Source organism: Perognathus longimembris, chromosome 12 (assembly GCF_023159225.1).
Source record: "Perognathus longimembris pacificus isolate PPM17 chromosome 12, ASM2315922v1, whole genome shotgun sequence".
NCBI classification, from domain to species: domain Eukaryota; kingdom Metazoa; phylum Chordata; class Mammalia; order Rodentia; family Heteromyidae; genus Perognathus; species Perognathus longimembris.
Genome location: NC_063172.1, coordinates 49,824,456 through 49,849,865, shown reverse-complemented (window position 1 = coordinate 49,849,865; position 25,410 = coordinate 49,824,456). Strand labels below are relative to the sequence as shown.

General features: G+C 42.1%; 1 protein-coding gene across 9 annotated transcripts in view; it reads right to left on the bottom strand.

The window, feature by feature from the left end:
- Positions 1-407: 407 nt before the first annotated feature.
- Stau2 (staufen double-stranded RNA binding protein 2) overlaps positions 408-25,410 on the bottom strand; it is a 262,522-nt gene continuing 237,519 nt past the window's right edge. For 7 of the 9 annotated variants that reach the window (XM_048358484.1, XM_048358485.1, XM_048358489.1 and 4 more), the window contains 2 exons: positions 3,215-3,303; positions 408-1,481 (listed from right to left, as the gene is read on the bottom strand). In XM_048358484.1, coding sequence (XP_048214441.1) covers positions 1,388-1,481; positions 3,215-3,303 — 183 coding nt within the window. In that variant the 3' untranslated portion in view covers positions 408-1,387. The remainder of the gene's footprint in view (positions 1,482-3,214; positions 3,304-25,410) is intronic. The other 2 variants (XM_048358488.1, XM_048358487.1) reach the window with 1 other exon arrangement.

Here is a 25,410-nt window from a genome sequence, read left to right as displayed (position 1 = left end):
TATGGTGCTGTTTGTTTATTCTCCAGTTGTGTGTGAGTCAGCCAGATCATGATTTGTGGTGGTTTTGCTTGTGAAATCTTACATAATTATATTCCCATTGTCAGGTTGCATTGAGCAGTTAGACCCTATAGTGTTTTCTCATTGCACAACGTTTGCAAATCCTTACGGAGAAAGCCTGAACAATGAGATGACGTGAGCTGCCCATGCCTAGTCCTCGTCAGCCCCAAGTCACCCAGGAGGCTGCCCTGCAGTTTCGCAGATACAACCACCAGGCAGGATGACGGCAGGGCGACAAGGCCAGGTAGGGCCTTCCACATGGGTTTCACTGAGGTGACACTTAGGAGAAGAGAATGAAGAATGGAAAAAGCAAGAACAACACTTCACACGGCAACCAATTGAGTTTTTTGTTTTGTTTTGTTTTTCCTTTTACTGCATTTTCTCCACACTGGATTCCAACATGCTGGTCCAGAGAGTGGCTGGCTAGAAACTTCTCCAGTAGGATTTCCCTTCCCCCAACATGTACAGTATTTGTCTCGACCCTACTCACTGTCCTGATCCCAGAGGCAGTTAACAAAGACACTCGATTCAAGCAGTAAGTGGCCACAACACACACATAGGGGAGGGGACAGAGAGTGGAATCCAGGGAAAGGATGCACAGAGGCAAGACGCCCCTTATCCCTCCAAAGGATAATGGCATCCTGGATTCAAAACCCCCAATAGCTTGATTTTCTTTTCTTTTTTTTTTTTTTTTAATCCTGGAGTATTTTTTTAATCCTAGTATTCATATTTGTTTATCAAATATCTGACCTGATTTATATTTATTTGCATACATCTCTGCATAGTGCACCATAAAGTAATAGATGTGGCTATACGACAATTACAAATACCTGCATAAAAAGAGAACGGTGCGACTCTATAAGAACACAGCAACCATCACATTCCACGGCACATCATTGATTAATTTTTGAATCGTCAAGCATTATCTCAAATAAGAGAGAATATAACCGAACACAAGAGCCACAACAAAACAATCATAACAACAGAACCAAACCCAACTTCTTGATTAATCGGGTTTTCAAACTTTAGCTCTGTTTCTAACACTTTTCATTAATTGTTATTTTAAGCTCCAGTAGCAGGATCAGATTTCTGCTGCCTCTGGACAAATGAGTTATGATCTGATCTCAAGTTCCAAAGGAAATGCTCTACGTTTTATTTTCCCCCAATTGAATAAACAGTACCATGTATATTATCTCTTGTGTTAGAATAGCGTTGTCTTCACATGAGACTCAAATAATGGTATTAGTCATTCATTTCCTTGAACACAGACACCCCCATGCGTGCTGACAGGTTTATAAGGATGCGGTGGCAGCCTGGGTTCGGGGAGTTGCTAGATGGCTGGCTTTGATTTCTTGCAGTCTTGGGCAGTGGAGCCCGGGTTGGCCTGGTTATCATCCGCTTTCTCTCTCAGATGCTTGGCTTGTCTGCAAGATTAATACATTAACAAGAGCTGAGGTCTGGGGTTGTACATCTTCAGACATGTTTATTAGCAGATGGCACACCGGATTCAAAGGTCACCACAAAAATGACATTTTAAAGTGAAACAACAATATTTATGTTCAGATAGTCTGCTGATGAGATCATGTGGAAATGGTTTTGATTAAATTAGCTTATAAATGGTTGCCAATCCATAGACAACTTAAAATGCCATGTCTGTTTACCAAATGTGTTCTTCTCACGCTCTTACCTTTAAAATATTAATGACCAAATGCTGGGTTATTATTTGTTTTGTTTTCTAGATGGTTTGCTAATTTGTTTTATTGGCTCACTTAACTTTAGGAATAGTATGTCTTACTCTTACTTCCTGTTTTTTTTTTTTAATTTAAAAAATGTTATCGTCTCTCTGAGATCCCACTATTATTATTGGTTTGAAAACTCTTGGATTCTACTATATAAAATAATATGCTTTCCATTTCATTGGTATAAAATGGGTATGTGAACAAAATTTAGTCTCTTAGATAGGACCTTACATTCCAATCTCATTAAAAACAAAATCTCTGGGTTGAAGGTCATAAATAATTGTGATGGTTCCATTTTTACCTTTGCAGCCTTTGGGAGCCCCACTTCTGTGGCAATTTGAGCTTGTGTTTCATACATATTACAATGTGAAAAGCCAAATGCACACAAGGGGTGCACGAGGGGTCACCTCCTTTCCATCTCTTCCTTTTTTCTCAGTTGTGCCCATAACTTAAAAGGAATGTAGGTAAATGGATTGGCCAGAGAATGCTAAACAGAATGAAGTGAAAAGCAATCTTTTGTAGGCTTTGCAAGTCTGCAAGTCAATAAAACTCATAAATATTTCCAGCAAAGTCATTAAAATGATCAATTCTTAAGTGAAAACTTTTACAGATATCTTATTGGAGATGAGTAGGACCATATTTATTGTTCCCCATTTATCTACATTTAATAATTTTGTGAGATTTAGCTATGATTACCTGGATTTTTTTTTCTTTGCCAATCCTGGGACTTGAACTCAGGGCCTGGGCAGTGTCCCTGAGCTTCTTTTGCTCAAGGCTAACATTCTACCACTTGAGCCACAGTGCCACTTCCAGCTTTTTCTGTTTATGTGGTACTGAGGAATGGAACCCAGGGCTTCATGTATGCTAGGTAAGCACTTTAGCACTAAGTCACATTCCCAGCCCTGCCTGGCATTTTTAAACCTTATAATTATCTATGCCTCTGTGTTACCAAAGGGTGAAGGTCAAGGGGAGGGAGAATAGACAAAGAGAGAGAGGAACTGTGGGTGAAAGCAGTCGTAATATTCAATGCACATATGTGAAAATGGAAGCAGGTAACTTGAGGGGGTGGGTGGGGCTGGGGGGGATGAAGGAGAATGATGGAAGGGGTGACAGTGATAAAGATGCATATTGTACGCATAAACTGACATGTTGAAACTCTTTTGTTATTTGGGTTATCTTTGTTTTGTTTTGTTTTCTAGGTGGTTTGTTAATTTGTTTTATCTGATCTTTTAACCACAGGAGCAGTATATCTAACTCTTCCCTGTGTTTTTAAAGATTTTTAAAATTTATATAAATAAAAATCTAAATCTGATTTAAAATACTAAAATAAAAACAAATAAAAGAAAAAACTATTATGTTTCATTTTTGAACAGTTACAAAATTATAAGTTGAAAGGTACTAATGAAAGATTTACTCACTTTTCAAGAGAACCTTTCTCAATATTCACTGCCCCATCAACTGGATCCAGTCCTTGTTCAGAAAATTGCTTCAAGGCACTTAAAGCTGCCTGAAAAGGAAAACAAACAAAGCCATTTGCTGCCTTTAGTAATGAACCAGTGATTATTAATGAAAGCTGAGATACAAAGACTGTTTCATTCATCTGAACAGATGCCTTTTGCATCCTTTAGCAAAATATAAGGAGGCATCATTTTGGGGGGATGGGGTTTGGGAAAAGAATCCCAAAGGGTTTTGTGACAACTCCCCTTGATTCATACTTTTGCAGTGTTTCACCTGCAATGCAGACAGACACCTGGTATAAGCTTAAAATACTTTGTTGGTGACTTTGTATAATTTTTCCTCACATGACTGAAGCTACACATTCTCTTTCTTCAGATGTGAGCACATCCGGTGTTTGCATGCACCTGAGTCCTTTCCAAAGTTAGTATAAAGGGATTGCTCAGTTTTATGGACACTGAGCCCCAAGCAAGACCCAGAATATTAGTGGGAAAATGGGCAGGAGGTAGGCATGCTTAGTAAGTGCTAGGTCTGATGGCATCCTAAGAGAAGGAAAGAATCCAGGGTCCTTGGGGCCCTGGGGAGACAGGCCTGGCCATGGCAGAGCCTCCCTAGGTGTTGATAGGCCAGCAGGCGTGGGATGTAGAGGTGTTGACAGGCTGGTGGAGCCTGGCTGGGTAGCTGGAAGGCACCAAAAAATGCACGGCTGATAAGATCTACATAGCGTGTTGACACTCTTGTGCTCCTCCAAATTGTTATTTCTTTGAATAAGAATTTGGTTCCTTTTCCCCGTCCCCTGCCCCACCTCCTGAGCCCCATTAGAAGGGCTTTGTTGAGTCTGAGCGAGGTGTCATCAGTCAGGGGTGTCTGAATCTGGTGAGTCCTGCTGGTTCACACGGTGGTCATCTGGCTCTTCTCAGCTGCCTTCAAAAAAAGGGTTCTTGCAGTTTCCTCAACTTTTATCTGCCAAGGACTTCCTTCGGAGTAGCTGAGTAGGTGTATGATTTCTTATAAATGTCTTTATGCACTAGATATTTGAGGGGTTGCTTTTCACTTAATAGGCTTTGTTATTTTGTTTTGTTGCATTACTTTTGCAGAGTTTTAGGTTTGTAAGAAAATTAGCAGGTAGTGTGCTATAGAGATTAAACAAAGCCACTCCTGTTATTACATGATTAGCAAATACTGATATATTAAAATCCACATTAGGATTCCTTTTTCTGCTTTATATTCTATAGGTGTGATAAATGCACAATGATATGCAGATTCCTATATTACAGTATCATGTAAAGTAATTTTGCTGCTTTAAAAATTAAGAGATCTGAACGTACTATGTGAAATTATTTCTTTTTTCTTTATCTTCCCTATGGTTTGGCCCCTATTTTCGTTGTATTTGATTTTGGTATCCTGGGTATTGTATATATGTTTGTATGAATTAGGGAAAGGAAGGGGAACATCTAAATGGTGAGACAAAGGGTAAAAGGCAAACCAATGCAACAGCAATACTAACAAGAGAATATACTGTAAACTGACTGTACAAGTTCAGTAGGGGGGAGTTGGGAAGGAGAGAAGATGGGAAAAAATGAGAGAGGAGGTAACAAGTTTAACAAGAAATGTACTCACTACCTACGTATGTAACTGTAGCTCCTCTGTACATCACCTTAACAATAAAAAAAAAATCAAGATATCTTGCTGGCCATGGTGGTACCAGCATCCCATTGGTAGAAAGACTGAAGTCTGTGGCTAGCTCTTGGCACAAGCACGAGACCCTATCTGAAAAATAGCTAAAGCAAAAAATTCTGGAGCCATGGCTTGTGTGTTAGTCTACCTAAGAAATCCAAGGCCTTGAGTTCAAACTCCAGAATTGATACTAATAGCAACAACAACAATAATAAACAAAGGCAGTAAAATTTTCTGAGCTCTGTTTATCCCTTTCATCTTCCCTCCAAATCCCTGGTAGACAGTGGATCTATTGCTGCTTCAATAGTTTTATCTTTTCCAGAATGTCATATAGTTGGAAGGATACACTATGAAGCCTTTCGCTTACAACCTGCATTTAAGATTCTTCTGTCCTTCCTTCCTCCCTCCCTCCCTCCCTCCCTCCCTCCCTCCCTCCCTTCCTCCCTCCCTCCCTTCCTTTCTTCCACATTTCAGGAACATCACTTTTATGGCAGCACAGTGCCCTGGGCTCACTAGCACTATACCAAGCAATCTGCTAATAAAATTATTGAGATATTCCTGTATGATAAATCCTTAGAAATTAACTTCTCAGCCAAAGATGATGTTAATTTGTGTGTGTGTGTGTGTGTGTGTGTGTGTGTGTGTGTGTGTGTGTGTCTGTGTCTGTGTCTCGGTGTCTATGGTATTAAAGTTTGCTAAGCATGCCCTCTGCTACCTGAATCACTCTGCCAGCAGGTTTTTTGTTTGTTTGGTTGTTTGGTTGGCTTTTTTTTTTTTTTTGGTTTTTTAGGTTTTTGTTTTGCATCATTTATTCTCAAGCTAGAGCGTCACTTTTTGCCGGGGTTAGACTGGACTGTGACACTCCTATCTGTGCTTCCTTTGGTTGCTGGGATAACAGATGCCACCTGTTGGTTGGGATAGCATCTCTTGAGTTTTTATGCCAGGACAGTGTGGAATGGCAGTCCTCAAGATCTCTATCTCCCATGTATCTAGAATTACAGGCTTGAGCCACTGTGCCTGGCATATGATGCTCATTTTTTTTTTTTAAAGATCACGATCTTGGCTTTCCATTAGTCCTCGGAGAGGCCATTCCCACACCGCCAGCAGTGGGAAGAAGGTTTGGTGTTGTTGTTTTGTTGGTGCTTCTGGAATTTACCTTTCCAAATCACCTTGTAGGTCAGATGAGCAAACCAGGGTTGTCATTTTTTGGCCCCACCTTACTTTTAATTTGTTCATTCTGTTAATTAATCTCATTCATTAGGCTTGGCCATAGTGAAGTTTTGAAAAACTGGGAGAAAGGGAAGGGGTGATATTGTCCAAAAAGAAAAGTATTCATTACCCGATTTACATATCTGTAACCCTTCTATACATCACCTTTATAATAATAAAAAATGTCAAAAAATTGAAGAAAATGAAATTCATCCTTGAAAGATCTCAAATTAAATAACGCTCTCACTTAGATTTGGTTGAATTCTGAAGCGCTCAGGTGGCTGTGTTCAGAGCAGTCCTCTGGGTGTGCACCCTCTTGTGGCCTTGTTCTGTTGGGCTAGGCCCTGTCATCCCACCTCTCCTGTGGATATGGGGTGCAAATGCCAGGAATATTCACTTGGTTTAGGCCCCCAAACCAGTCCATGCCCGACCTTCTTCCTAAATTTCTCCAACTTCCTGACACGGGCTAGTGAACTTACAATGCTAAGGAGAGTCAAGAATTTTGTATCAAGTGATCAGCTATTTTGTTCTGATTCCTAAAGCTGTGCTCCATTATTGGACCGAATGTTACTTTTGGGGTCAATTTCTTCACAAATGGACTATTGGATATCCACTGGGTGCCAGGAAATTTAAATAGTCAATGTGCTATTACTGAATGACACTCTTGAAAACTCCAGGGCTTTCTGGTTCAGCTTTATTCCTACCAAGGTCAACACACAACCTAAGCCAAATTTTTATACTATTTTTTTTTTTTTTTGGCAGCACGAGGGCTTAAAACTCAGAGCCTCAGGCATGCTAACTCCTAGTTGGCTAACTCCTAGTTTAGACAAGTGCTAAACTCCTAGCTTCCAAAATTTTTAAAACTTTAAAAAATACTTCATAAGCTAATTGTAGCACATTTTTATTCATGGTGGCCGAACCCATGGCTCCTAGTGTGATTTGAATGCCAGGAATTAAAAGACCTGTATTCCGAGTACCAAACCTGCTCTCTTCCATGGGAGAAGATGCACAGACAAAGACCAGTGCTCAGGGAGGAGCCAGGGCTTCAGCTCTTGCAAAATCTCCGGGATGATTTTATCATCATGAACTGTCTAAATGACTGTCATTAGCCAAAAAATGTCCTGCAGGCTGGAATGGCAGTGTGCTTGCTCTCTCTATGCCTTGAACGGACTTTTGGAATTCTTGCGTGACTGCTTCCCTCCAAAGGTATGCTTACAGCTTCCAAGTAACATGCCTTTATCTATCTGATGAGCTCACTCAACCCACATTGGAGTGATAACCCTGAAGACAATAGCTTACAAGTATGAGAGGACTTCATTCTAATTCATAAAAGGCCATGACTGACAATTTACCTTCACCTCTGTAAACACTAGGAGCTACCATTGGATGCACATCATTCTACCACCATCATGGGAACTCGGCCCTTTACCTGCATGGCCTTAGGTGTTGTCACAGAGGCCCACAGAGAATACCATAACCTACTTAAGATCACACAGCTAGCGAGTGGCAGAGCAAAGATTTAAACTTGAACTACATGGTTCATCATGTTTCTTTATTCTCCTCAATTAAACCTGATCACATTCAGCCCACCCTCTACCAGCGTGGCTTCTTCCAATATGGATATTTCAAAATCACTCCTAGGGCCTCTTTCGTGCTCACTCTATTCAATGTTCTCACAATAATTACTTGAGTTCCCTCCACTTTGCAGAAAAGGAATTTGTTATTATCTTGTGGGGGCTCTCAGGCCACGGTTGGCCTACAAGGCTTCGCTCAGCACTTCTGTAACACTTGCAATTTTGGCTAACACCAAATGATTATAGTCATTATTTTGTCACTTAGGATTACTCAGTGACCATAGATGAGTTGACTTGGTTCTCCACCTCCCCACCCCCCTCTCTTTTTTGCCAGTCCTGAACTTGCACTAAGAGTCTGAGCACTGTCCCTGGCTTCTTTTTGCTCATGGCTAGCACTCTGCCACTTGAGCCACAGCGCCACTTCTGGCTTTTCTATATATGTGATGCTAAGGAATCGAACCCAGGGATTCATGTATGCAAGGAAATCACTATACCACTAGGCCATATTCCCGGCGCAGTTTTCTATCTCTTATCATCCTCAGGGTAATGAATTTTGCTCTTTACTTTTTTCTTTTTCTAAAGACTGTTTCATTTCCTACCTTCCTGTGCTTGCCAGCAGGAGGGAAAGAAAGGAGCTGGGCTTTGCCAGGCTTGTGGGATGTAAGGCACAGCAGTGAGAAGAGGCCTGGGCCTACTCAGGTGAATTAGATGCAGGGGAACACATGGGCAAAGGGTTTGACATCCTTATGCTGCAGAGACAGCCATGGGCTCAGTCTGTGTAGGAAGGCAGGGGCCTTTAGTAAGGAACTGCTGACTAGGTGCGTCGTCTTAAAGGCAATAATAACAGGTCCTTAGAAACAGCTTTTGCTAAAAAGTACTGCCTCCTTATCTGGTTCCTTGAATTAACTGAAACCAGGAAAAAAACTTAGCATCCCTCTCTCCATTTTACAACCGTCTCTTTCACTCGGAATCTCTTTTCCCTGCAAGCACTGTGGGTGCAGGAAAAAGAGGGCTGATTATAGCATCTTTATGAGGACCTAAAACTTCCTCCACTAAAAAAAGCCCCAGAACTTCTGGAGACAAATCACTCCCCACGTGATGCAATGCCTATAATCAGAAGGCTGCATCTTAGAGCAGGAGTAATCAGCTCATGGGAATCTGATTGCCCGCCTCGAGTGATGAGTGCTTTCTTCTCTGATTCCCTTCTGAAGTAATGATCAAGCAGCCCACACTTTGCCTGGGTCTGTTTAATTATGCACACCTTTCTTCTCCTACCCCAGTTCTTCCTCTGTGTAAACCTACTGCTCATATCTTGCATCATAAAAATGGGTTGAAGTGCTGACATTGCCTCTTCCCATGGGCTGTTCAGGCCAAACAGTAAGCCAACTCTTTCCATCCCTCACTGCTACCCAGTCTCTGTATTTGGTGTGTTGGGGTGAGTGGCTGGACCTCACATGTTGAACCCCTGAGTTGGGCCTCTGTCCTGGAACTCCAATTACACTAACAGAGCACTCTCCAAGCTGTTTCCTTCTGTGCTTGCCACGAGCTCCTCCGTGGGCTCGGGGCTTTCCTCCCACAGTGACCCTCAATTCATCACCCACTCTTTTCCAAGAACCAACATTTATACTGATTAAAGAATTCCATGGAAGGAGATGGATTGGCTTCTCTTTCTATAGTTAAATATCCAACACAATACAATTATGTACGATGCCTGAAAAGGCAACACTGCATTTAGCAAGACTCAATTACATACAGAGGTCAACAAGCAGAGTGAACCTTGGCTATCAGATTGATTATCTGAAAGAACAATGGGTAATGCACTGACTTCATAAACAAATATGAACATTAAGTGGTCCACAAGGATGCTTAGTAAAGCACACTTCCAAACTGTCTAGAAGATGGTAAAATCAACAAAATCTTCATGAGTAAGCTACTGGGACAGAACAAATGGTGAACTCTCTAGAGACAAGCTACTTAAAAAAATTCCAAGCATATTATAAATATTCTACATGATGTTATAAAAATGCTCTGGAATGAAGGAAAAAAATCAAATAGCCCTCACTTGGGAAGACATACTTGAAGCCTGGTTAAAAAGCAAGTTGTAAGTTTTCTATTTACTGAGAGGGTGAATAGATAACAAGAGGCTCAGCTCCCACTGTCTGCACTTCACCCTTCCAGCATGGATGGTTTGCTGTGTGATAAATGGAAACTAATCTTGGGGAGTCGTGGGAAGAAGCGAATCTGGACTTCTTAATGAGGAACATCTTGAACGATGCTAACTAAATGCAAGTTGGGTGACTTCCCACTTGCTGTGGATTTGAGAATTTCAAAGATACACTAACATAAGTGCCCAGAACCCTCCATAAGTCTTTGGCCATAATCAAATAGACAACTCAATGATTTCATTTCGAAGGTCAAAACATGTTTTCCTAGCAAGTCAAAACAAACACACACATTTGCTGGTTACCACAGCCTGCCCATCGCAATCTTAAACTTTAACTTTGGGACAACGAACCTGTACTGTGATTTAAAAAATAATATAAATGGGGCTGGGAATGTGGCTTAGTGGTAGAGTGCTTGCCTAGCATGTATGAAACCCTGGGTTCGATTCCTCACTACCACATAAACAGAAAAAGCTAGAAGTGGCACTATGACTCAGAATGCAGTGCTAACCTTGAGCAAAAGAAACTCAGGGCTAGTTCCTAGGCCCTGAGTTCAAGCCCCAGGACTGGAAAAAAAAATGAGGGCACATCCCAAATGATAATGGAGAAAAAGTATGTGCATTTAAAAGTAGATGTCTTTTCCTGTTTTATTACTGTTATTTCCACTCTATATTCACACCCCACCCCATGTATGTGTGTGTTTCCCTTTCAGGAAAGCATCTGCATAGATACGCAGAAATATTTTTGTCCCCAAAAGCTTTTACAACTGTTTTGTGAGTAAAGCCGCACAGGTTGTACAACAGATGTCGCCACCAATTCACGCATTGCTTGTTTTGTGTGTAGTTATAGCAATGCCGAAACATGATGCCAGTGAGATACTTTCCATGCCTACTTGTTGTTGATCTTGGTTCACTTGCATGAGTGTGTGTGTGTGCGTGTGTGTGTGTACATAGTGGCAGTGTATCTTCCCCGTCGTTGCTGTCATCTCTGACTCTGTCAATTAGCAATTCACACGGTGTTGAAGCCATCGCCTATTCTTCCTGCTTCCTTCTCCAAGGATTAGTTTGTAAAGACAACATAGCAGCATTAGGTCACTCTTTGAGAGACCACACAGTCTTCATTAACAAAATGTGAGTTCTAAGCCATCCTCTCTTGACAGGCAGTTATTTGGGAAGGCTTTGAGCAAGATACCCAATGAGTCCTATTACCTCCTGAGTCTACGTCACCCTTTCCCACTAGCTTCTCTTCCTGATTCCCAGAAACAGGCTATTCAAAGGCAGTGGTAACCATCCTTGTCTGGATGTGACCTTCATTTTTTTGAAGTAAGTGTTCAGAGTTTGTTTTGCTTTGTCTTTTCTCTCTGAAGTGCCTGTTCATGTTGACTGAACAATTCCCAGAACACAGTGGTCATGTGCGGAGTTCGTTCAGTCGGCTCCTGTCCTGGGAAATGAGAGGCTTCCGGTGCAGCAAAGGGTTCTCGTCACCTCTCATCCCAACAATCTCTGCGGCTGACTCTGTATCAGATCATTGAAATACTTGAAAACCCAGAAGGGTCCAGGAAGCCTGAAGGCTGATTGCCCAAAGACGGAGAACTTCAATGTTTCTTTTCCTTTCCTTGATTTGAAAGGTCTAGCATTGAATGTTATATCTTTCTTTACATAAAACTAGAGAAACTAAAAGAGAGTTTTATTTCTAAACTTATCACATTATGATAAGCTATTCAGTGTATTCCACTTTAGATAAATCCATAATATAAAAACAGGATTGCAGTGATCTCTCATTAACTCACTCACTGCCACGCTTTCTGACAATTTCCTCATAGTCTGCTCTTTTCATTCAGGCTCTGACAATCCTATTAGTGCACTTCATAAAATTGGCACTTCATAAAATGGCTTGCCCTTCAAACAAAGGAATGCCTGCCTAGCATAGTGAAGGTTACCAGTTATGAAAAAATAATTATAATAGTAATTTACATGAAGGGAAGTGGTCACTAATACATGCAAATTTTCAATAGTCTCCTAACACAGGTGATTTGACTTTAGATTCTGGAATCTTCATACAAAAATTGAGCATTAAAGCTACCAATTTAGCAGCCACCTCTATTTCGGTGGCCAGTCTATTAGAGTGGGTGATCCATGCTACATCCAGCCTGGACAACAACCAGAGCTGAATTGAAAGCAGGATTATCTGTGCTGAAAATGTTTTCAGTGTGCTCAGAACAAGTTGGATCAGCATTTACACCACAGTGTTTTCCTCTAATTATATATGCTTGCTATCTTTTCATTATTGCCCTTCAAAATGTCTGGCTTGTCCTTTGTTAACTATTTCATGTTATTTTTAATATAACTTTATTGCTATTATTCAGGTGTTGTAGAGAGGGTTTACCATCCATAAGTCAAGCAATGGGTACAATTCTTTTTGGACTTCACTTCCCCTAGTGTCCCCTCCCATCTCTGCCCACAAGTTGCATAGTTCAATGGATAATTGAAGGAGTGGAGACATTTGGAAAAGCAAACTAAAGAATGCTTATTGCATGACTCTGATATGGGCTCAGAAGAGCAGAATACAGACAGAAAGGTAGACAGGAAAGATGGTATTGAGTGGGCTTCAGATGGAACTGAAAATTCAATTGAGAATTAGTCAAGAGGCTATCCTAGCTACCTGTTTCAGAATATTTGTGTGTAGTTGGTCTAGGCCCTGAAACTTTGGGGCAGAGATCAAGCTTAAAGGTGACAGAGTAGTTTCTCAAGGCTGAAAGCACTCAGGCTGTAGGCTGAGCATGGTTATTACTATTTTATAGTGAGTATCAAGAGCAAGGAGATTAGAATAGAAAGATATTAATTTTTTTGCTGCTTGGTCAAAAAAGAGCACATGGAAAGGTGGGACTGGTGAAGGTGTGGATGCTACTGCTAAAAAAAAAGATAAGTGCTTCAAACACATCTCAAGAAGTGATAGAAATTCAAATTTATTTCAATAAAAGAACCCAAGGGGCTTGCTTGTGCAGGACCATCTATGGAGTCATTTCCCCTGTGTCAACTTCCCTGTGTACAGACATCAGGCACTCAGAGTTCACCGCAGCCACGGCTCTAGAGGGTCCAAGAAGAGCTGGCTTTTCGGGCAAGCAATGAGAGACATTAGAAGCTTCCATGAGGATTGCAAAGGAGAGCCTGGGAGGCCAGCTATGAGTTTCAGGAGTGGAGTCTCTCTTGGCATCCCTTAACAGGGCAATGTGTGGAGCTGTGCGAGTGAAGCACAAGCTGCAATGGAGACCCTGAGAAGGGAGAAGTACCAGCAATATGCAATGCCTACAGAGGGAAGCTGTGAGTAGTGAGCAAAGCCAGACTCAGCGAGTAGCCATGTGTGCTGCAACCAGCAAGGGCACAGGTGCCCAAGCCCTTGAGAGCCCACCTCCCACCACAGTGTGCCCTGGACACCACACCTTGAACTTGGGTTTGGTTTTGCTTTGGGCTGATCCCTCCTTTCTATTTCTCCATTCCTCCCTTTTAGACTGGATTCCCCTCATCTGTTCCGCCACTGCATGTTGGAAATATGTAACTTTAAACCTTTATGGGGGTTCACAGCTAAGAGTTTTATCTTGAATCTTGAGAGGATTTTGGACTTGGATTTTCAGGAATTCTGGGATCAGTTAAGACTCAGAACTCTGGGGTGAAGGATGAAAAGCAGTTTTCCCTGTGAGATGGATGTGAGCCTTTGAGGGGCAAGGGGTAGAATATTATACAATGGATTTTTAATGTCCTTCAAAGGCCCATGAATTAAAGGCTTAGCTTCCAAGGTGGTGCTATGGGAAATGTGGGAATTTTAGGAGGTGTGGTCTTTTGAGAGATCTTTAGGTTATTAGGGTTATGCCTTCTAAAGGGTTGGGAGACTCCCGTTCTTTCATCTTCTCTTTTGCTTCCTGGCCATGAGGTGATCGGTTTTGATCTACCACAATCTGTTATCTCACCACAGGCCTCAAACAACAGGGACAATCTATCATGACCTGAAACCCCCAAACTGTCCCCGGTATTTTGTTATAGAAATGAAAAGCTGACTCGATAGAGTCTACCAGGTTTGGATTACAATTTCAGCTCTATTGTAAACCATCTGAGTATTCATATATAAGTTATTTTACTTCCCTGAGCCTCCTGCTCATTTTCTATGAATTATAGACTATAATTTCTACTGCATTTGATTATTTGAGAAGTTATTGCCTAGGCTCTAGTGATGTTTAATGAATGAAGATTTGTGTTATATATTTTCTTTTCTTTGCTCTCTTGAATCCAATGTCTACTTATGAAAGTCATATTTGTCACACTCCATGTTTACTTATTAAGTCTGGTTTCCTCTTTTTCTCTCTTATTTCTTTTTCAACCAATCACACTCATTGTTCTTCTGAAGAAAACTCTACCATTAACTCTGCCTCTTAATTAAAAGCCATCAAAATTCCCAGCCCTAGAATACAATTCAATATATTCATACCTAATATTAAAAATAAATCTACCATCCAAAATTCTGATAAATTTTTCTGGACAGTCTCAAAGATGTTTTTGAGGTTATGTTTTGTCTATATCCTAATCATTTATGCCTTGCATTCAGGTAATTGCTCTTTTAACACCTAGGAGTGCTGTACACAGAACTGTGGCCTGCAGTGACCTCCGCTGAGGTCTGCTGCTCTACCCCATGGTACCTGTAAATATGTTATTTTACACGCCAAAAGGGACCTTGAAGATGGGATTAAGAAAGGTTCCTGGAGATGAGATGTCTACACTAGGTTACAAAAGTGGGCCCAATCCAATCACATGAGTACTTAAAATTAGAGAACCCTTTCCAGATATGGTCAGAGACAGTGGGTCTGAGAGAAGGGCCTAAGGGATATGTCAAGAAGAAGTGAACAAATATGTGTTAATTTGTTCCATCAACCAGAGAAAATGAATACAAATCTTTTAATGCAAATGCTTAGTGAAAGTCACACCACAGAACACAGGTGTGATGCCAGATTCTCTCCTGAAACTAGGTTGGTGCTGGGCCCATGAAGCAGATTGAGACACGTAGGGTAAGAGTATGCTGAGCTTGAGTGGAAATAGAGGAACAATATAAGAAGTCTCCTGGGTTACCCTGTCAATTCCATGCAAGCCATAACTGACAGAAAAAGAACACTCTCCAGACTTCCCGGGCTGGGAATATGGTCTAGTGGTAAAGTGCTCTCCTCTTATACATGCAGCCCTGGGTTTGATTCTTCAGCACCACATATATAGAAAAAGCCAGAAGTGGCTCTGGAGCTCAAGTGGTAGAGTGCTAGCCTTGAGCAAAAAGAAGCCAGGGACAGTGCTCAGGCCCTGAGTTCTAGCCCCAGGCCTGGCAAAAACAAACAAGCAAACAAACAGACTTCCCTAAGTAGCCCCATATCAAGATTAAGTCAGGGCTGAGAGTGTGGTTAGCGGTAGAGTGCTTACCTAGTATGCATGAAGCCCTGGGTTCGATTCTTCAGTACTACATACACAGAAAAAGCTAGAAATGACATTGTGGCTCAAGAGGTAGAATGCTAGCCTTGAGCAATAGAAGCTCAGTGACAGTGCCCAGCGCTGAGTTCAAGCCCCAGGACTAGCAAAAAGAATCTTTTGATTAAGTCACTTCCTACCAAACCCTTCAATGGCTTCCCTCTCCCCTCAGAATGGAATTCAACCTTTTCCTAGGGTCCCATGTTCTACTATCCTCTTCACTTACAACTATGGTGGACTTCATTCTACTCCTTGACTAGGACAAGCTCCTTCCTACCACAGGTCCCTCTGTCCATCCCTTCCCATGACCAGCTGCTTGCCAGCCTTTAAATCTGAGTCCAGAGAGTTCTCCTCTGACTATCCCTTCCTTCCTTATCGCAATATACCACAGAACTTTGTTGTTATTTCCCACCTGTGAGTCTATAAGACTCACCACTGGGTACTGTCATTCATTCAACAAGTATCCATTGAGAATCAGGCACTGTGCTAGGCCCTAGGAAAATCAACAAAACCCATGCCTTTGTATGTATGCCCTAAGCAAAAGAGAAAGGCATGTAAATAACGGCCTGTAACATGATGGCCGCAGAGAAAGAATATAACAGGGAAGCACCAAGAAAGGGCCCTTGCCATAGGGCAGCAGTCTATGGGGTGAGATTTAGGGTGAGATGTGCAAAGCCACTGAGCATGAGTGGCTCTGGGAGGGCAAGTACAGAGTTTGGCAGCAGAGTAAGCCTTGGGAACAAGTTTAAAGCTGTGGTGTAGAAAAAGGAGGTACCTTGCTGTGGGAAAGGCTGGGCCAGTCCAGAAGGTGGGCTCAAAACAGGAATGAAAGCAGGAGGGTGCTGAGGGAATCTGAGTGATGCTCATCTGTCATACGGAAGGCAATGGCTGTGAAAGGCATGCATGCCATCTTTAAGCTCCTTGCATGTTCTGGTAGAACTTGGACCTAAATAGCCCAGCTCTACAGTGGACTTCCCCGCCCCCACCCCACCTCTCCAGTTGTGGGGCTTGAACTCCAGGCCTAGGTGCTGTCCCTGAGTATTTTGCTCGAGGCCATTGCTCTACCACTTTGACCCACAGCTCCACTTGCAGTTTTTAGGTGGTTAATTGGAGATAAGAGTCTCATGGGCTTTCTTGCCCAGGCTGGCTTTGAACTGTGATCTTCAGATCTCAGCCTCTTGGGTAGCTAGGATTATAGGTGTGAGTCACTAGCATCTAGCCTAGAGTGGAATTCTTGATGACTACATTGTATACTGCCTTTCCCACCAGTGACAGAGTATATTATTGCGTGTATTATTGGTATAGCAGCAGAGATCCAGAGATCATAGGGTTCTTTCTTTATTCACCCTCTTTCTGCTCTCATCTCCTCAACTGTGGTCATGGGGGGGGGTGTTGAATTGAAAGGAAAGTGGGAGAGTGACTTGAGAAGGGGAAGAGCTGGCCTCCAAGGCTGCTGGGCTTGGCTGGATAGGACAGCTTCCAATTATTCCTAATGTCTATAGGCTAGATTTTGCATAGCTTCTAGGGCCCTCTGTCTTCTTTGTCTCTATTTTTAACTTCTTAATATAATTTTAAAATTATCTTCAGGTAGGTTTACAAAGGGGTTTCAATTCAATATGTCAGTTCATGAGTACAATGTACCTTTCTTTGTCTCTTCACAATCTCCTGTGCTGTGAATTCCTTCTTCTGATTTTGGAAGCAATAGCTAAATTCCTTATAAACAGTAATGGCCCCAGACATCTATCTTCAGCTGTAGTCTTCTGGCTAGAGTTCACATAGATCTCAGGTAGATCTCTCCCCTGAGGTGCCTAAATGATATTTCAATACTGCCCGAACTGAAGTTGGATTCTCATCCTCAAATTATTCCTCTTCCAGGAGGCAGTATCTCCACTCAAATAGATGCTTGGGCAAAACCCCTAGGAATCAGCTTCACTTCTTCCTCAGTTCCCACATCTCCTCTCAGGTCCCATATCTGAATGTTTTCTGTGGTTCTGTGAAATGCATTCAGAATCTCCTTGTCACCATGATCCTGGCCCCAGCCATCATCATCTCTCAGAGAGAGTCAGGCCACGGTGTCCTCATTCTCTTCTCTACCTAAAGCCCAGCGTTTTAAACATAATTGAAAGCCAGTCACTGCTTTGCTCAAACCCCTCTAGGCCTCTCATTTCCCTTAGAGTAAATCCTAACTCCTACCTATATTCCTAAAGCCCATGTGAGTGTGTACACCTGCAGCCTCAGAGGCATCTCCTACAAGCTCCCCAAACCTCTGGGCCCCCAGTACAGAGCCTCTTGGTTGTGAGTTCAGTCCTCGCTCAAGGGCAGTCTATGCGTTTCCTTGAGGTTGCACGCTCTTCTCCAAGTCCTTAAGAGGCTCACTCACATGCTTCACTTGGCACGCTGCTTAACCATCACCTCCTGGGCCGTGGCATCTGTGGAAGCACACCTGCCCACTTCCACCTGATGCTCTCACATCTCCACACACGGATTCATTTTCAGTAAAATTTTACTCTCTCTGAAATTTTATTATATATATAACCATTTATGTACTTATTATCTGTGTCTCCCATTGGAACCTAATTTCTATAAAGGAAGAATTTTGACAACTGTGTGTTCAATTCTGAATTCTGAGTGCCCAAAACAGCAGGGCTTCAACAAACACTTACTGGTTGAATGACTCAGAGAATGAAGAATCAATGAATGAAAGAATGGTTAAAATGGTACCTACATTAAAAAATATCCACCACACAAACCATCTCTTGTATACAGTCTTATTCATTCTTAGTATTAATAAGAACCAGGGAGAGATTATTTCCCCTATTTATATGAAAACTCCACAAGAACAACTCATCAGTTGTTTAAACACTGATCATTTAGCTCAAGTATGGCAAAAACACTGCTCTTTCAAATGAAGTGCATTAGTTAGGTCTCCAGTGTGAGAGTTCTCATTGTTGTAAACTTATTTTAAGGCAATTATATTACTGCAACTTGAGGGACAAGCTTTATTGAAATTAAGTTTAATCTTTTCCAGGCTTTTTTGTTGTTGTTGTTGTGGTTGTTTTAAATGATGATCCTGGGGCTTGAACTCTGAGTCTGGGTACTGTCTGAGCTTTTTTTTTTTGCTCAAGATTAGTGTTCTACTACTTGATCCACAGCTCTACTTCCAGCTTTTTGCTGGTTAATTGAAAGTAAGAGTCTCATGGATTTTTCTGCCCAGGCTGGCTTTAAACTGCAATTCTCAAATCTCAGCCTCCTCAGTAGCTAGGGTTACAGGCGTGAGCCAATGGTGTTTGGTAAGGTGTAGCTCAAGCTGGTTTCAAGCTTGCGATTTTCTTGCCTCATCCTCCACATTACTACTGGTGTACACTGCCACAGCCAGGAAAGGTTCCTTTTGTTTCTGTACAAGTCTTTTTTTAAATTTTTTATTTATTTATTTTTTTTGGCCAGTCCTGGGCCTTGGACTCAGGGCCTGAGCACTGTCCCTGGACTCTGCCTCTTGAGCCACAGCGCCGCTTCTGGCCGTTTTCTGTATATGTGGTGCTGGGGAATCGAACCTAGGGCCTCGTGTATCCGAGGCAGGCACTCTTGCCACTAGGCTATATCCCCAGCCCTCTGTACAAGTCTTTTAAAAAATAGTGTTGCTTGTCATTGTCCTGGGAGAAAGGTCCTTTTTTTTTTTTTTTAAATGAACACAAATACAAAGTCTCTGTGGGAGATCAAGATTTAAGACTGATCTATCTATCTATCTATCTATCTATCATCTATATACCTATCTATCATCATTTATTTTTTCTAGTTACAATTGGAAGAAAAAACATATCACTAAAATATCACATGTGGTTTAATAACTTTTAGAATTTCCACTACATGTTATTTTTAATTTTTATACTTAAACACTACCTTACAGCCTTTTTTGTTTTATCAGAGCACATTCATAAGACAATATAACTTTGTATTAGAATAACGTGGCCACAAATGATCTACTCACCTAGCCCAGCATCAAATGAGAATAAACTTAAAATACTTTGAGGGATATGGGTCATGCTGTCAAATGTTTCTGTAAAAAGTTCCTCTAAGTTGTTTCTAGAAGCTTCTAGTACTGTAAGAGATGTGACAGAATCTAATATATCCAAATGTGTTTTTTCCCCTCTAATTTTTGGCTGTAAATGAAGATGTGAGGTTATATGTGTAAGAATTCATGCTGTGGCCAGTGTTGGAATGCTAATCCATCTTAAGCCACATGCATGACAACTGGCAGTTCATATCTTGTATTAAGACAGGATTTTTTTTTTTTGCCTGAGGGTACATTCCCTTTCAAAAGCAGAATATTTTTCTTCTTTTGCTCTCTAAATGTATCATGTGAAACTCTATCCTGGATGGTTACCTAAGAAGCAAGATCGATGGAAAAGAATATTTGTGATAGTTGTAGAAATTTGGGGCAAAAATGTAATGCAAGGCCACCAAAACCCTAATTTGAGTGAGCAACATGGTATCAACCAACAGCATTCTTGAGAAATGCCTGACATTCAATTGGATAGAATTATATGTTGAAATAGATTGTAGACATATTGTGAATGTTTTCCCTTAAGCATCTGTAGTATCAAAGCCCCGGAGAAAAAGTGGGTGACCAGGCCAGAATTAAGAAGCTGCCTTGTTCAATAAGTATGTGAAAAGGACATGAACTAAGTTATCAAAGGGCTAGAAGAATTTGCTGAAGAGAGGGTGGTTTCTAAAAGCAATAAGCTATTTGAAATTTGATAGCATGCAACTTTAGTGCTTTTGTATAGCTAGTAGTATTAGCAAATAAAGGTAAAATGATACTTCAATGGAGGGAAATTAGTGAATGGGTACAAACATCAAAAGCATTGAAGTGGGCTGGGGCTATAGTTCAACAGCAGAGTGCTAGTCTAGCATGGATGTACAAGGCCCTGGGTTTGATCTCATCTATATGGCAGCATGAGTTGCAGAAATAAATAGTACTTAAGAGTACCTGAGATGCAATATGGGATGAACTACAAGGAAATCAGGTACTTTCTCAGAGACCTTTCTCTATTGAAGGGAGAATGGATTTGTGAATTCTAGGCCCTGTGCACTTGGTCAAGGTAAGCTAACCCCAGAATCTCAATGTTCATGGAAAGTCCAAATTGATGATTCTTGGGCAGTGGGCCATGATCAGTCAGGGGCCCAGACCCCCTTCTGTCCTATGACTGACCTCCTCTGGGCTAGCATGTGGTTCTTCCCATTTATGCCACTAAAGAAAAACTGACATGGATGATGATATATAGGAAGACAATATGGATGGGAAGCCCTTACATATCTCTGGGTAGAACCTGGTCACACAACCACCCTGAACAATTTGGGAGGCTGAGGAGGAGAATTCTGAGGAGGCAGGTGTGAAGAATCAGCTATCACATTGTGGCATTCACTGACTGAAGCATCCGCATGTTTGTCTCCCATGTCAAATGGTAAATCCCAGAGCAGAGCAGAACTGGCTCTTATTTGGCTTGGTGTGTGTAGCACTAACAACAGCATGCAGCTGATGTCCTCTTCTTGTGCACTCTCCCATTCAAGTGGCTGCCTGCACTAAGTTCAGCAGGCTGACCCAGGCATATTATGACTGCTGGTCTGTGCTCTACTATTCCAAACCAACACCTGGATTGTTCTCTTTTCCTCAAAATGGCCTAAGAAGACATGTTTAAAGGACACAGAGACCAGAAGGCAGCCATAGCCCATTGTGTTGGCAAGTCAGGTGAAGTCTTCTGAGGAGAAAGTCCTCAGACTCTTCACCTCTAGGAGCAGGTCCCATGGGAAGGAGAAGGAGCATTCTAGAAGACAAAGGAGAGGTGGGGAGTTTCTAGTAAACTCCAATCTCAAGGTGGAAAAGGGAATGAAAACAAAAACAGATTTCTCATCCACTGAGAAAGAAGTCGGAAGTTTTAGGAAAGTGATTAGGACTATGCAACTTCACACAAAAAAATGGAGCCTGTTTCCATTAGGTTACTCTTAAATCAGAAGCAGTCCTAGTGTGAATAATATTCAGGGGCAGGGGGCGGGGCTGCAGAGTTTGCATCCCCCTCTTGGACAGCCTGGACCACAAGCACCCCCACTCAGGTTTCAAAAAGAAAAAAACTTCTGGGTGCTAGTGGCTCATGCTTGTAATCCTAGCTACTCAGGAGGCTGAGATCTGAGGATCAAGGGTTGAAGCCAACCCAGGCAGGAAAGTCCATGAGATGCTTATCTCCAATTACCCACCAACAAGCCAGAAGTAGAGCAGTGGCTTAAGTGCTAGAGTACCAGCCTTGAATAAAAAGTTCAGTGACAGAGTCTAGGCCCTGAGTTCAAGTCTCAAGACAGGAAGTAAATAAGTAAGTAAGTAGGCAGGCAGGGCTGGAGGGTGGGGATAAAGAGAGAGAAAGGGAAGAGAGGAAGAAAGAAGGAAGGAAAGGAACGAATAAAAGAAAAGACAAACACAAAATTAGACTGTATCAGAATCATTAACTTTTGCTCTGTGAAAGACCCTGGAAGAGGATGAACAAATAAATAAAGTTGAACCAAAATGTTTCGAGAGTACTACTGTCTAGAACACATAAGAAACCCTCAATCTGATTAGAAAATAGGTGAAGATTTACAACTGGCAACTTGACACATGAAAAGACGCTCCGTGTCGCTCCGTGTCGCTCCCTGCCCCTGAGATCACGTCACTGCCCATCCACCCAGGAAAAGTCCCAGCACTGAGCAACACGAAATGCTGGAGGAGACTTGGAGAAACCAGGCCTCTCACACATTGCTGTGGGAGTGTAAGATGGTTCAGTAATCCTGAAAAAATAGTTCTTCATTGACAACTAAACAGAAACTCACCTGGTATCACAACAAAAGGAAGAAGCTGTTGATTCACAAAAAACAAACAAACAAACAAAAAACCCTGGAGGGATCTCAAAGGCATTAGGCTGAGTTTAAAAAAAAAAAAAAAAGCCCACCTCAAAGGCCACATGGTACATGATCTGGTTATAAAGCATTTTCTTTCTTTCTTTCTTTCTTTCTTTTTTTTTTTTGCCAGTCCTGGGGCTTGAACTCAGGGCCTAGACACTGTCCCTGAGGTTCTTTTGCTCAAGGCTACCATTTTATCATTTGAGCCACAGCGCCACGTCTGGCCTTTTCTGGTTACGTGGTACTGAGGAATCAAACCCAGGGCTTCATGCATGCCAGGCAAGCACTCTACCGCTAGGCCATACTCCAAGCCTATACAGCATTTTCAAGATGAGAAAAAAACACAGAGATGGAGAAAGATTACTGAGTGTTTAGGTCTGGTGATAGGGGGAACACAGAAGGGGAGACTCAGACAAAGGTAAGAATGAGAACTCTGCCCCCCCCCAAAAAAAAAGCCTTTTGGAAATTTATAGCATCATTCAAGGCTGTATAAAGACAGCCTTGAAAGAGGAGCATACAAGTATGTCCTAGTGCGTACCAAATGATTTCACTGGTTTTATATGGCCCTCCAGCCAGACGCTCACCACCCCTGCAAGGGACCAGAAGGAGATATGTGTATATAGCTTGGTAGTTACATAAATCTACACATGTAATAAAATAGAATAGAACCCCAACACACTCTCTACCAACATGGATGCCCTGTTATGGCTACTGTATCACAGGCAGTAGAAATGGGGGGGTAAGATGCAGAGCTCACGAGATCTCTCTCTCTATTATTTTTTTGCAACATTTTGTGAATGTATAATCATCTCAAATTACAAACAAAAACAAAATTAGAACTGTGGTTTTGGACAAAAGTAATTTTAGTATTAAAATGAACAGTTTTCTGTCTTTTATGGGTTTAAAGTGTGTGTGCATGTGTGTGTGCACACACGTGTGCATGGCAGTCCTTGAGCTTGAACTCAGGGCCCGGGGTGCTTTCCTGAGCTATTGCTCTACCACTTGAGTCACAGCTCTACTTCTGGCTTTTTTTTTTTGGGTAGTTAATTGGAGATCAGAGTCTCACAAAGTTTCCTGCTTGGGCTGGCTTTGAATCATGATTCACAGATCTCAAGCCTCCTGAGTAGCTAGGATTACAGGCATAAGCTACCTGTTCCCACACCTCTGTCTTGTAAAAATGTTTAAAGGATAAAGAAAAGTCTTCCATAAAATATTATACTCCAATCAATTCAAATCCAATGCTACAGAGGCAATTATTACTAAGAGTCTAGTGGGCACTTTTCCAAATACTCCTCTTGTTATATTTGTCTATATGCATATGTGAAATTGTTGGTTTCTCCTATAATAGAATCACTATGCTTGTTTTTCTGAGTCTTGCTTTTTTTTTTTTTTTTTTTTTTTTTTGCCAGTCCTGGGGCTTGAGCTCAGGGCCTGAGCACTGTCCCTGGCTTCCTTTTGCTCAAGGCTAGCACTCTACCACTCGAGCCACAGCCCCACTTCTGGCTTTTTCTGTGTATGTGGTGCTGAGGAATTGAACCCAGGGCTTCATGCATGCTAGGCAAGCACTCTACCTCTAAGCCACATTCCCAGCCCCTGAGACTTGCTTTTTCCTCATGTAATAGTACCCCTTAGATATCTTTTATTACCTCCATAAATAATTCTATTCTCAGTCTTTTTAATGCTACACAGTATTCCATTACATAGCTGTATCATAATTTAATCAGTCTCCTCCTAATAGACATTTAGATCCTGTCTAGCTCTTAAAAGTGATGTGCCAGTGGATAGTCTTCCACATACATTTTATGCCAATACATAAAGATAACTATAAAATTTTGATAGATGCTATCAAGTAGCTTTGTCATAAAGTTGTAATGAGCTGTGGGTGCCACTGGCTTCAAAGAGCAGAAGGGCAGCTGTGTCACCAGGGCCTGGAAGGGAAGGGGCACCGGGCACCCAGCCTGGGTGGTGGGCCTCCTCAGAGAGACAACACTGCCTCCCACCTCCAGTGTGGGAGGTGAGGAAGCCATTCTGATGGGCAGTTCGCCATCACATTCCTGTTTCCTCCTACCCCCATGTGGCCAGGTGACACTCTGAGGCCCTGGGGGTTAGGACTTTAATAGATGAGCTTCAGGGGACACAGCTGAGTCTCTAACAAGGGCTTACGTGCCAGGTCGAGGAGAACAGGTCCCAGCCACACTTGATCTTTAACTCAGCTCTGTGCCTTGGATGAAGCTGTGCCCCTAAGCTGGGTGGCCACAGCAGGGGGGACAGTGGGGAGGCCTGAGGGACCCACCGGGCTTTCCTCCTCCTAGTGGCCCCCACCCACCTGCCCCTCTTACACCGCTGCCCTGACATTACAACGACTCTTCTGCCCCTTTTTCTGTGGATACCTGAAGCCCAGAAGGGCTAATGGTGGGTGTAGCCAGGTCTCTACCTCATCCCTCATTGCCAGTACATGCTTGGCCTGACCTCCAGTGAGGTCACTACTTGGACGTGGCCATCCACATGCATCTACAAATACCTAAGGTGGCACCACTTTCCCAGCAGGCTGTTGGGAGGGTCAAGATCCTAGAAAAGGCTTCTAGCGCCAAGGGGAAGGGGTTGGAAATAAGAAGTATCTTCACCACTATGGGGGTTCAATTGTAGGGGGGTGGGCTTGGGGGAAATCTGTGACTGTAGATCCAGAGAGATGACATTGTTACACATAATGAAAGAGTGTCTTTTTCCTGTAATGGTTAGGACCAGAGTGTTCTAGATTTTTGAGGGTTTGGATTTTAGGGAGGTTTCCATAGACTTTACTGGTGGAGGACTGTGACACAAAAATCCAAAATTTTCAATGCTCTGAAATGTAATTCTTAGGTGCTCAAAGTCTTGCATTTCTGGGTATTTTAGATCTTGCTTGAGGATGTTCAACTATTCACCCTGTCCTAGCATGTAAAAGAAACAGTACTTTTTAGGCAAAATACTAGAAATACTGTAAGTATATTAGTAGTTATTAAAACAACAGTTAGATATTTAAGTCAATAAGCGCATTAACCACTAGCAAAGCTACTTTAAAAAATATTTGGGGGCTGGGGATATAGCCTAGTGGCAAGAGTGCCTGCCTCGGATACAC